The sequence below is a fragment of the Bos indicus x Bos taurus genome, chromosome 7 (genome assembly GCF_003369695.1).
Source record: "Bos indicus x Bos taurus breed Angus x Brahman F1 hybrid chromosome 7, Bos_hybrid_MaternalHap_v2.0, whole genome shotgun sequence".
Classification (NCBI taxonomy): Eukaryota; Metazoa; Chordata; class Mammalia; order Artiodactyla; family Bovidae; genus Bos; species Bos indicus x Bos taurus.
Window position 1 is genome coordinate 79,234,189 of NC_040082.1, and position 12,558 is coordinate 79,246,746.

Here is a 12,558-nt window from a genome sequence, read left to right on the forward strand (position 1 = left end):
TGTGGAGATGTGTTTATATATGATAATTACAGATACACAAATGCAAGCGAATGTGTTGTGGATATAAATGTTAGTTCAGAATTATAAGGTGTAAGAAATGTCACTCTGTTTTTCTTTCCCTCTAAATCAAATTTAATCCACTTCACGTCTCTGTTCAGGCTAGAGGAAAAGTAAATCTGTCATTTTACAGGGTCCCCCTAGGGATCTCATTAATTCCATACATAAGTTGAAGGAAGCCCCTTGAAGCTCTGGTATTTACGGGTCACCCTCATTCTGCTCAGGTCAGGCTCGCATGTTGCCTAAGTCTGGGCTGCTTCCCACCACACTGGGGCAGGGCGTCTTGGCCAGTGCTAACAGCCCAGTGCCTGAGTTGGGAAGGAAATAGAAAAAAAATACCCATCCCCTTCCCAGATGTTGGTATCAGCCCACTTCTGTTTCTCCCAGCCTATCTTGACCCTCCTTGTACCCTTCTGTGTCCACATCTTAGGTTCTGTCTTCTAGTATCTGAAAAATTCTGACTTTGTCCTTAAAGGGAAATCACCAATAATACTCTAAGGCAAGGAAGCACACAGGCTTGGGGAACTCCTTTGAAGCAGGAGGGAAAATACCTCTCATTTCTTCCAGGCTCCCACAGCACCTGAAAACAAGATAATTAGTATCACAGTAGATTCTCCTGCTAGATATATTTCATCCTGTCTTCTTACAAGCAGGGAAACAAAGCTAACAATCTACTATAATAGGATTACAGAAATCAGAGCACAAAAGGAGGTTATGAGGCTACTCAGATATCTGACAACTGGGTTAACACTTTCCTTCTCAGTTAAAGGAACAGTCCTTCTGAAGACTCAGTTTTGAACCTATCAGATTCACTGGCTTTATGTATTAAGAGAGTTTTCTTTCAGTAATAAAGAGAAACCCCAAAATTATAATTCAGTGTATTTAGATAAACATCCAGACCCCCTCCCCCTCCCTATCATATAAAATCAATGTGTATTTTATCATGGTTTTAGTTTGACATGTGTTCCATGAAAAGTGAAAATGCACTAGTTTGTCCACTGTAGAGTGAAAAGTTTTCTCCTATTCACTCACCACACACAGAGGCAGGGAGGACCAGCCCAGTTCACTCCTTAGATAAAGTAAGGATGGCTATATCTAGTTGAAATAAAGATCCCTCAAATTAGCATGGAAATGTGAACATGCGAAATACCTATTTATTCTTGTCTTGCCTTTGGGATCCATAGCACAGGCATCCCACAGAAAGGGGGAAAAAAGGAAAAAGCTCAAGTGCCTATCTACCAGTGATGCCTTCAAATCTTGACCCAAGAATTTTCTTGAAGGCCACATGGTTCCTCTGGGGAGTAGGGACTGCCTGGGATCATGTAACTTTGGAAAGCAGTAGCAGTCATTGGGTTGAAGTTGGCTCTCAGCATTATGCCACTGGTGACCCTATCAGAATGTCCCTGGGAGAAAGAGAGGGGCAATGGACCCTCCTTCCAGCCCTATCCTTGGTCACGTTTTACTTCCTAAGATTTTTTTTTCAGTAAAGGAAAAATAGAGAATGAATACAGCATTCTAATGTCAGCTCTGTGAGGGGGTTTCTGTTTGCTATTTATTTTTCCAAAGTGGTCACAGTTTGATAGCAAAGAATCTAAATGTCTTTTCAATGCCCTTTAAAATTAGATTCAACTCTGTTACTTGGAATAGTTTTCCCAGTGTGTTTCAACTGCAGAGGATGACTTTGTTTATAACAAGCAGATTTATCTTTACTTTTTTTTTTATAAAGGACAAGTTGGTTTTAAATTATTACAACTCCAAGGGAATGTTGGCAGTTACTTATCTTAAAATGCCAATAAGACATTCATTTCCCAGAGTTTAAGTCCATGTGAGATCTGTAACACATAAAATGAGCATCGATTCCAGTCCCTGATAGGCAGATGGCATTAACCCCTGGCCACCACTAGTCATATCCTCTCTGACCACAGTGGCACCATGGCCTGAGGGGTTAGCATCAGGAAGCCCCTAATCCTATCACCAACATGAGAGCAGACTCCTTAAAAAGACATTAAGCAATAAACACCATTAGTGTGGGTTTTACTGCCAAGGAATTAGCCACGCTGGGACTTATACATCCGGAGCCAAGAGCTAGTAGCACATATTTCATATAGATGTCAAGACTGTTCAACAGCCACTTCAGAAAGAGTGGTAAATTTGAACTGAAATGATGTGAAATGATGTAAGGATATGACAGTGGTCATCTGCTGTGCCCAGTTTGAGGTTAGAGTTCAGGGTACCCCTGCTATGCATGTGCATACACACACACACACACACACACACACACACACACACACATCTGTCCTTATTGCCAGGAAATATTACTAAACAGAAAAGTGAGCCAAAGACAGGGAAGACATTGGGAAGGTAGAGGTGAGGCCCTGGCTGAAACCTGTCCCAGGCAGTGTATACCCTCGGCCCCACTGAACAGCATTCCAGAATCATGATAGAAGATGCAGGGAGAACAAAAAGGAATCTCTGATCCTGGTACTAAAGCATTTTGCCATCATTTCTCTGGGTATAAATCAAATAACCACACCTTAATCTTAAAACTTCTGACCTGAAACTATTTTCAACTTTTAGAGATTCTTGAAGGGATAATTACCTAGTCATAGGGGTGTGACCAAACTAGCTGAGATTATGTTGATTGCATAGTTCTAGACTGAATCCCTGAGAGCAGACTGAATCTTACCAATTTAACAGTTCAGAAAAGCTTGTTAGAGTGCCAGTACTAAAAGGGGGTTTGGTAACCCTGTAGACAGAGTTTCTGCCCCCACACTACAATTTTATGTTCTAATCTCTGATATGAAGTATATTTCTCTGTGTTTTTGCATCTGATACAGTAGTTCTGGGGTCCAGAGCCAGGAGAAGTTGGTGTACCTGTGGTAACCACCTCTGCCTCAGAAATCCCTAGAACTCCTCTGTCTCCTTTCCCTATAGCCTTCCCCACATTTGCCCAGTTTTCTCCTGCTCAGCTCTTGTCCCGCCCACCCCCACCTCTGCCTCCCTAGGATTCACATTCATTTCAGAGAGAAAATTTCATACAGGTCCCTATGATGTGTCCCAATCTGAAACCATTTCTCCAGATTACATCCATTAAGTGACAGCCTCTCCTTTGAAATGGGTCACAGTTTTGCATTGTTCTTGGCTGTTGCCTAGTAGAATCCTGTGTGTGGAGAAAAATGCCCATGTGATGGGGAATTGTTCACATGATCAGCTCTTTCCAGTGTCTGGGCACAACTTAGCAAACCCTTTATAAAATCTGCCAGAGTTTGCAAGATTCATGAGAGTGTGATTCACACATGGAGTTTTTATTCATAAGTTCCTTATACCCTCTGGGAAAAGGAGAAAGCATATTCTATCATAGGAAGACAGTAGAACAAGGTTTAGTATCAAAATGTGATGAGTTGAGATATAGAAGAAGCTATTGCAAATAAGAATCCATGTTCTATCTCAAAGCACTGCACTTGGAAGGCAAGAAACCAACATGTGGAACACCTATGAGCTGCAGGTAGGAGGGGACAGAGGGGAGATCTACCTTAGAAACCAAAATCCTCCCATCAGAAATACACTCTTTCAGCATACTCATCTGGTTTAAGTGTACTCCCAACAGTTATGAACAAACAGATCCCTTCTCCCTCCTCCACCTTCCTCCCCTCTCCCTTTCCCTCCCCCACGGTCCGGTTTGGAATCGTATAACCTCCAAAGGGGACGAATGTAGAACCAGTGTCATATTTGCACCACACATCTGCCACTGCTATACTGTCTTTGCACATTAAACGGTCTATAAACTCTCCTAAGCCTCAAGTTTTAAAGAAGCCGTAAGTCACTTGAGTTTTTAAAGTATCAGGTAGAGACTTTACCCAAACATCTTCTGGTATCTTCACTGAGAATCCCTGCTCCAACCACAGCCATCCGAGCTATCCCTTCCCACCTGGAGGACAGTGTAGCTGTACAACTCTCCTGCATGTCAGATCCCTGGATTGCCAGTGTCCTTTGTTTCAATACTATCATTAGCAATTTTGCCGTGCCAGAATAAGGCATGTTCCTTCATTTAGCAAGAGAATAATCAAGAGAAAATTGAGAGGATGTAGTTAAAACATGGTCAACTTCATGAAAGGTGTAAGAACTTCCTGGGAGTGGTAACCCTAAGTAGCACCATCATACCCCAGTCTGTACCCCGGTGTCTAGTTTGGTGCCTGGCACAGGGTAGGGACTTTAGGATATATGAAGGAGAGGAAGCTAGAGAGAGGGATAGGAGGAAGGATAGGGAAAAGAAAAGACCAAGCAAGCCTGTCATCCTGAAGAAAGAATGGTATGCTCTGTAGAAGCCTGCTGCTGCTAAGTTGCTTCAGTCGTGTCTGACTCTGTGTGACCCCAGAGACAGCAGCCCACCAGGCTCCCCCATCCCTGGGATTCTCCAGGCAAGAATACTGGAATGGGTTGCCATGTCCTTCTCCAATGCATGAAAGTGAAGACTGAAAGTGAAGTTGCTCAGTCGTATCCAACTCGTAGCAACCCCATGGACGGCAGCCCACCAGGCTCCTCCGCCCCTGGGATCTTCCAGGCAAGAGTACTGGAGTGGGTCGCCCTAGGCCTTTTGATTACAAGTCTACTCCCCTACAGTAAGTTTAATATTGAGTATTTCAAGTATATATTTTTATTCTTTGAGCCAGAATCTCATTTTTTAGAAGATGGGCATTTATAGATATGCTCTCAGTGAAGGTGTGAAGGAGATCACAGAAATAGCTAAGTCAGTCTACCTATTTTGGCCATCAGTAGGAATATGTAGTGCATACTCATGGGCCAGTTTAGACAGATTCTCTAAAATAACTTGCCATCTAGTCACCCTGGGCTGTAGAAATATGGAATCCAGGCACAGATGAGTCAGCAGGTTAGATTACTTGAAAAACTGTTACTTAAATTTAAGCCTTCTTTCCAATTTTGGTCACAGAGAATGTGATTTTATATCCAAAAATGAAATCAAGAGCAGTAAATTATCTGAATAATTCATGCCAGAATTACCCAAACACTTTTGCTTTTTTAAAAAAATTTGAATACTGGTTATTCAGGACTAAGTAATTGAAGGGTTCAGGGAGTCTTGAATCATCCTGATATTATTCAGATAAAAGCCTCAAATTAACATTTTACTTGGTATTGACTCAACTCTAATCATGCTGGGTTTTGTTCTGCACAAACTGCTTTTAGTGTCTTTAAACACAACACCCCTTATATTAAAGTAGAAATACTCCCTCAGTGTCTAAATTATGATGATATCCTTAGACTTTTTTTTTAAGTTTTATTGATTTTTATATTTTTTTGTCCAAGTGCTATAGGTACATATGATAGTAACGCCTTATAACAAAAACTGGCTGTCCATGTGTCCAACCTCCCCTGTTCTCATTCCTACTCCCCTGAATCAGACATTTGCTTTGCTTTTAGGTGTTTTAACTAGTATTCTATATTTCTCAATAATGCGCTTATATGGACTTTCAATTTTAGATATTATGCTGTCTATCGGCATCTTACTATAGAAAATAAAAATGATAGCTGCTGCTTATAAAGCACTTACAATGTACCAAAGAATATTCCAGGTACTTCATGCATATTGACTTTTAATCTTCACAATGAATGACACAGTATGGTAGATATTATTATTTATCTAGATTTTCCAGATTGGAAACCAAGACACAGAGAAATTATACATCTTGCCCAAGATTACACAGTACCAGTGGTAATAAATTATGTATCCAGGGTTTCAGCTCAGTTTGGTTCCAAAATCCATGTTCTCAACAATGAACCAAATTTGGCCAGCTCTATTTGGACAAATTTGGCAACCAGCACTGCCCCCCATTTCAACACACACACACATATACACACCTGCTTCCTCTTCCCACCATCAATATAGTTGTATCACTCTTGGGAGTTAAATCAGTATTTGGCATTTATTATTATTCAGTTCAGTTCAGTCGCTCAGTCATGTCCGACTCTTTGCGACCCCATGAATCGCAGCACGCCAGGCCTCCCTGTCTATCACCAATTCCTGGAGTTCACTCAGACTCACGTCCATCGAGTCAGTGATGCCATCCAGCCATCTCATCCTGTGTCGTCCCCTTCTCCTCCTGCCCCCAATCCCTCCCAGCATCAGAGTCTTTTCCAATGAGTCAACTCTTCGCATGAGGTGGCCAAAATACTGGAGTTTCAGCTTTAGCATCAGTCCCTCCAATGAACACCCAGGACTGATCTCATTTAGAATGGATTGGTTGGATCTCCTTGCAGTCCAAGGGACTCTCAAGAGTCTTCTCCAACACCACAGTTCAAAAACATCAATTCTTCGGCACTCAGCTTTCTTCACAGTCCAACTCTCACATCCATATATGACCACAGGAAAAACCATAGCCTTGACTAGATGGACCTTTGTTGGCAAAGTAATGTCTCTTCTTTTGAATATGCTGTCTAGGTTGGTCATAACTTTCCTTCCAAGGAGTAAGCGTCTTTTAATTTCATGGCTACAATCACCATCTCCAGTGATTTTAGAGCACAAAAAAATAAAGTCTGACACTGTTTCCACTGTTTCCCCGTCTATTTCCCATGAAGTGATGGGACCAGATGCCATGATCTTCGTTTTCTGAATGTTGAGCTTTAAGCCAACTTTTTCCACTCTCCTCTTTCACTTTCATCAAGAGGCTTTGTAGTTCTTCTTCACTTTCTGCCATAAGGATAGTGTCATCTGCTTATCTGAGGTTATTGATATTTCTCCCAGAAATCTTGATTCCAGCTTGTGCTTCTTCCAGCCCAGTGTTTCTCATGATGTACTCTGCATATAAGTTAAATAAGCAGGGTGACAATATATAGCCTTGACATACTCCTTTTCCTATTTGGAACCAGTCTGTTGTTCCATGTCCAGTTCTAACTGTTGCTTCCTGACCTGCATATAGGTTTCTCAAGAGGCAGGTCAGGTGGTCTGGTATTCCCATCTCTTTCAGAATTTTCCAGTTTATTGTGATCCACACAGTCAAAGGCTTTGGCATAGTCAATAAAGCAGAAATAGATGATTTTCTGGAACTCTCTTGCTTTTTCCATGGTCCAACAGATGTTGGCAATTTGATCTGTGGTTCCTCTGCCTTTTCTGAAACCATCTTGAACATTTGGAAGTTCATGGTTCACATATTGCTGAAGCCTGGCTTGGAGAATTTTGAGCATTACTTTACTAGTGTGTGAGATGAGTGCAATTGTGCGGTAGTTTGAACATTCTTTGGCATTGCCTTTCTTTGGGATTGGAATGAAAACTGACCTTTTATTATTATTATGGCTGTCTAAATAGTTATCACAGTGGATATGTGCAATGTACTATTGTTACATTTATTTATGTAACTTTGTTTTCCTTGAATATAATAATTTTGATTTTTAAGTATGTAATTTCTGAACACTCTGCTAGAGACAAAAACCCTTCTTTCAGTGCATTCAGACAAATCAGGTACCTCTCTGTTTCAGTCTATTCATGGAGACACCATCTTTCCTTTGCCCCAGTCTAGATTGCTGCTATCTGGCAGTGCTACACAGCTGTAACCATGCAGTTTCTTATATACATTATCCTGGGAATTGCCTTTGGCTTTTCCCCTGTGATTTCCTGAATCTGTCTTTTCCCTTTTTGTCAGTCTGTATGTTTTCTTTGGTAAAGACAATTTGCATCCTGTGGAGGTGAAGGGATGCTAAAGGTTTTGAGGCCTTGCCTGCCTGAAAATAGCTTCATTTTGCCCTCATATGGATTAGCACTATTTGGCTGGGTATAGAACTCTTGACAGGAAACTAATTTTCCCTTAGAATCTTGAATAGATTATTTCATTTTCCTCTTGCTTCTAATGTGTCTGTCAAGAAGCTCAGCTTCTCCCTAATTTCTAATCCGTTGGAAGCTTTTATGATTTTTCTCTTTATCTCCAGTATTTTGATTTCATGGTACTTTGCCATGATTCTATTCTATCTATGTGCTTTGGTACTGGAAGTGTTTTTGTACAATTTCTTTGAAAATTTTATCCCCTACTGCTTTTCTGTTCATTTTTCTGGAAATACTGTTAATCTGATGTTCAACACACTGAACTGATCCTTTTCTAACTATTTTTTCTATTTTTCTAAGTATTATCTAACTATATTTCTCCTATTTTTATCCATACTTTTGCTTTTTCTAAAAATTATTTCTAGGATATTTACTCAACTTTACTTTTCAATTTCTAACTTTTTATTTCTTTGATTATTGTGTTAATATTCAGTAGCATTTTATTGGTTTTCTCTTTTTTTTTCATAGCACTAAGTATGCAAGACTTATTTAAATTTTATACTCAAATACAAATACAAATGTATATGTTTATCTTTCCTTCCTTTTTACAATAAAGATGGCATCCTTTACACATAGTCTTGCTTCTTGCTTTTTTTATCTATCATTTTAGAGGTCTTTATGTATTCATTAAAGAGAGCTTCTTCATTCTTTTACATAGATATGTATTCTTTATTTGTATAAATGTATTATTTTTAATTCTACATTTTTGTTGAGATTCTGGTTTTTCTTGTTGATTTGTAGCAGCTCTTTATGTATTATAAATTATAAGAATTAGCTCTTTGTGATACAAATAGCAAACGTTTTCCTCAGTTTTTCTTGTTACAATTTTTTGAAGTTCTTATCACCCCTTATATTATCTCTACTCACTTTGACTGCTGTTTCTCTATTTATCCTGGTCTCTGTCCGTCATAGTAGCACTCTTCTCAAACATCTGGTGATCCCTAACTCATTCGTATTTAAGAATAAGACACTAAAACTGAACAGAAGCTCTGGCTTGTTGACTGGTAGATATTGCATCACACAGACTGGTTAAGTACTAGGCTCTTGGGCTGGGAAACTCACTGTCAGTATTTGTAGGACTTTTCTTTTGGCAGTTGACTTCTCAAGATAAGGAAACTCCAGTCTCCTCCTAGGATCTATTAACCTACCTTCCAGGAATCTTTGGGTTAAAGTAACAGGGGATAGGTTGACAATTGTGTTTTATAACTTTCACCTAATCCTATGGTTTTCACCCCTTCAGCTGAATTTAGAATCTCCCTGGTCCATGCCTTGCAAATTGTAACCTGCGGTCTCTCTTCACATTGGGAAAGGGACAGTCACCTGGCTGCATTAGGTCAGGAAGGTAATCTGGGTATGAACTGGTACTTCCAAAAAGTTTAAAATAGTCTTCCTATTTTCAGCACTCACACAGCACCCACTGCGACTTTCAGAAGTACATAGGGTTTCTAGTTCCTGTATCATGAACATCAGTTTGTTGGGTTCCCTGACTGTAGGCTTAGATTTCTGCTTTTCCTGCCTGCTCTGCTAAATCAATTCCACATGTTCATCCATTTTCCTGTTTCTGAAATGTTATTGGCAGTTTGTGTGTGTTATCATCTCATCTTCCATTTCCCTTATTCATTTAGGTTGGTGCCTTTTTTATTCATTTGCATGTTCTTTTGTAAGAAAGGGATGATTAATACTATATATTCAGTCTATCATGCTTAATTGGAAGTTCCTAGAACATCTTTTAACCAACCAGGTTTTTCCTTCACACTCTTCCCTTTCTTTCCCGTGAACATCTCTCTAAAGTTCTGTTCAGATGAACTTTAAATAAAAATAAAAATTACAACTTTCAGACAGTGATGATGATTGTTATTAACCAGTCTAAGAATAAACTACATAATCTTTGTAAGCAAGTGTGATTTTGAGGGCCATAAAGCCATCCTTGGAGTTCTCCAGTCAAATGTGGCCTCATGTGAGCAAGTACCATTCCCAGAAACAGTTTGTTTTTGTCTGTCGTAGCAACAAGAAGGAATTTAGTAGGATGCACACTTGCTCACACTCAGAAGATAACTCCTGTCTGGGAGATTTTACACCCAGAATGGGACTAATATTTCAATGAAAATGAGTGCTTCTTCCCAGGGGAAATTCACATAAAAAGCAAAACTGTTCCCAGACTTGAGCTGGTACTTCTTTCCATAGATTTACAAGGTGTTGCGTATTGAAGGGAAAACAGCTCTGTTGTTCCCTAGGCTCTTCTTTTTCCTATAGATATACCTACTTGTGTTTTTCCACCGTGCTACTACTCAGTAATCACACACTCAGAGCAAAAGCATTTCCTTTAAACTATTAATACTCAAGCTTACTGGAGAATAAAAAGTGTCACCAGTGAACCCCATGAATAAAATATACATATCTCTTGTTTCAATCTAACAAGCAGTACTACTCTTCCTGTTTTGTTTGACTGATAAAATTCATTTGACTGTAGAATTTTACTTGGATTCCAATCGGCATGATTGAGTAATTACTTCCGGGGCCAAATTTTAAAGTATCCATATAGTATGTTATTACATGACTATTCCTTTTATTTAAAGAGTGGTTTGTATGAAAAAAAAAAATAATTTTCATTCTGGAATGAAGTGTTCTTCAGTGTGGTTTGTGTGAGGATAATTTCCATTTTGGGTGAGCTGTTTAGTGGCATTGTATTGTAACTTGACTATAGTTTTATCTAATTTTGGCCTTGTGGTTTGTCTTCCACTTAGGCATGATGACATCAGTAGAAAAATGAAGAAATCCTACAGTATAAAGCATGTTGCTGAGCCAGAATCAAAAGAACTCTTCTTATAAATCACTTTTTTATAATCTCTCATTGCTGCCCTTTGGACACCATTGGAAATTTCTGGACTGTCCTCTGTGGAAATAGAATCATGAGAACAATGCCTCACCAGCAGAAGACCAGACGATTAGGATGCCTTAAATTTATAGCACTAGCATATATAAGACACATTTTTGGGTGATATTTGTATATATAACTTGTTTTTAAAGAGATGCAGTTTGAAAGCATGATTGGGCAAATGTATGTTTTTTAAGATTGATTCAACCTCCCCACAGGACATCCACCAGCCACTGACACCGCTTTGTCTCATCAGTTGCATGGGTGTTTGCTGATGCTGGTTGAACCCTCCCTTTCCCCATAATATGGGCAATTTGGGCTCAGCTTCTCCGGGAGACCAGGTCAGTGCTGTTGTTATCTGTCGAGTGTTTTTTTCTGTCGTTTCTACTTTTTGTATAAAGGAAATAAAACAATGTTAACAACCACCTGTAAGCTTGGGGCACTTACTTTCTAATAAGTCTGTGATGTTCTGATTTCTAAGGGGCTTTAAGCATATTTTGACTGCTGGTATTTTATTTCAGGAACAAACTGCCCAGTTGAGCTGCTTTCCCATAGGGGTAAAATAAAACATTCTACTTTTCACTAAAGTACTAAAGGATCAAACGGGTATATAAAGTAAGTCAATTCCTTCTGTCTTTTCAAATCTCAGTGTTGACAAGAGAAAATATTAATGACAGCTAAGGATTTAGCCCCTTCTTGGGTCTCTTTTTTTCTGCCTCTAACACATGATGAGGCCTGTCTAATCCCTTTAGGAGACAGTGTGGAGCCTGAGTTCATAACAGCCCTATTGTTGATGCAGCTCTTTGAATCCATGTAAGAGTAAGTTCCAGATGGTTTTGTCCTATCGTGTGAAAATGTATTTCTGTTGCAACTTCAAGAGTTTTATTTTCAAAGCGTTGGCATGGTCTGTAAGAGGCCTGTCAAGTTTTAGTTTGAAAGTAGTATGTATTCTTATCAGAAGGAAGGAGCAGTGTATGCTATTAGCAATTACTAGCAATGTTTCTGCCATCAACTGTGGACCATTCTGTGTCCTGGTGGGCAAAATAGGTCAAGGTACTGAATTAACAGGCAATTTTGAAAAGGTGGGTCATTCAACAAACTTGGGCTTGATGACATGCAATGAAGTTTAGGAGAAGGAGGTAATGGTTAAGTGCCTTTTATGTACCAGCCATGCTTATGTGAAGGTATTATGACTTTCATTTTATAGATTAGAAAATTAAACTTCAGAAAGTATAAATTCCGTGTCCAAGGCACCACCACTAGCAATAGCAGACTTGGCTTTGGTACACGTTTGTTCATTGTCCTCACTTCACTGTCCGTCTGTCCTGCACAACACTGTCTTCTTAGTGCATGGACCACTGGACTAGCACACAGGAAGCTTATGGTGCTGTGGTGTTGGCTCTGGTCCTGGACACCCCGTTAGTCTTGGGCAAGGGACACTGCCTCCTTAATAAATCTGGGGAAAGGAGGAGACTGGCATACCCATCTAGGAGGTAGGTTCCTTCCAACTTATAGAGCAGTGTGTCTGTGAATGTCAGCTAGTCTACACTGTCATTCATGTCCTGTGAGAGCCTGGTGCTGCGTGTGGTTCTACGTTTCCCCACATTGTCTTCTCCTCCAATGAAATGCCCTGTTCTGACTGTGGCCCTTGACCTCACGTGCCCTGTTCGTTTGCTTCCTCACATTTCACTGCTCTGTCCTAGTGTGTAAGATTCTAAATGAGAATATATGGCAGGCGTACGTGAGAAGTGGATTCCTGTGCTTTCTGTTCAGTGCAAAGGAGGTGATCCTGGAATCA

General features: G+C 39.8%; 1 protein-coding gene across 8 annotated transcripts in view; it reads left to right on the forward strand.

Annotated features, from left to right (window-relative positions):
* The window catches only part of SNCAIP (synuclein alpha interacting protein), a 163,925-nt gene extending 152,738 nt beyond the window's left edge, over positions 1 to 11,187 (forward strand). For 4 of the 8 annotated variants that reach the window (XM_027546966.1, XM_027546965.1, XM_027546967.1 and 1 more), the window contains one exon: positions 10,630 to 10,714. In XM_027546966.1, the coding sequence (XP_027402767.1) occupies positions 10,630 to 10,714 (85 nt within the window). Of the gene's footprint in view, positions 1 to 10,629 lie in introns of all 8 variants that reach the window. The other 4 variants (XM_027546963.1, XM_027546969.1, XM_027546968.1 and 1 more) reach the window with 1 other exon arrangement.
* The last annotated feature ends 1,371 nt before the right edge of the window (positions 11,188 to 12,558 follow it).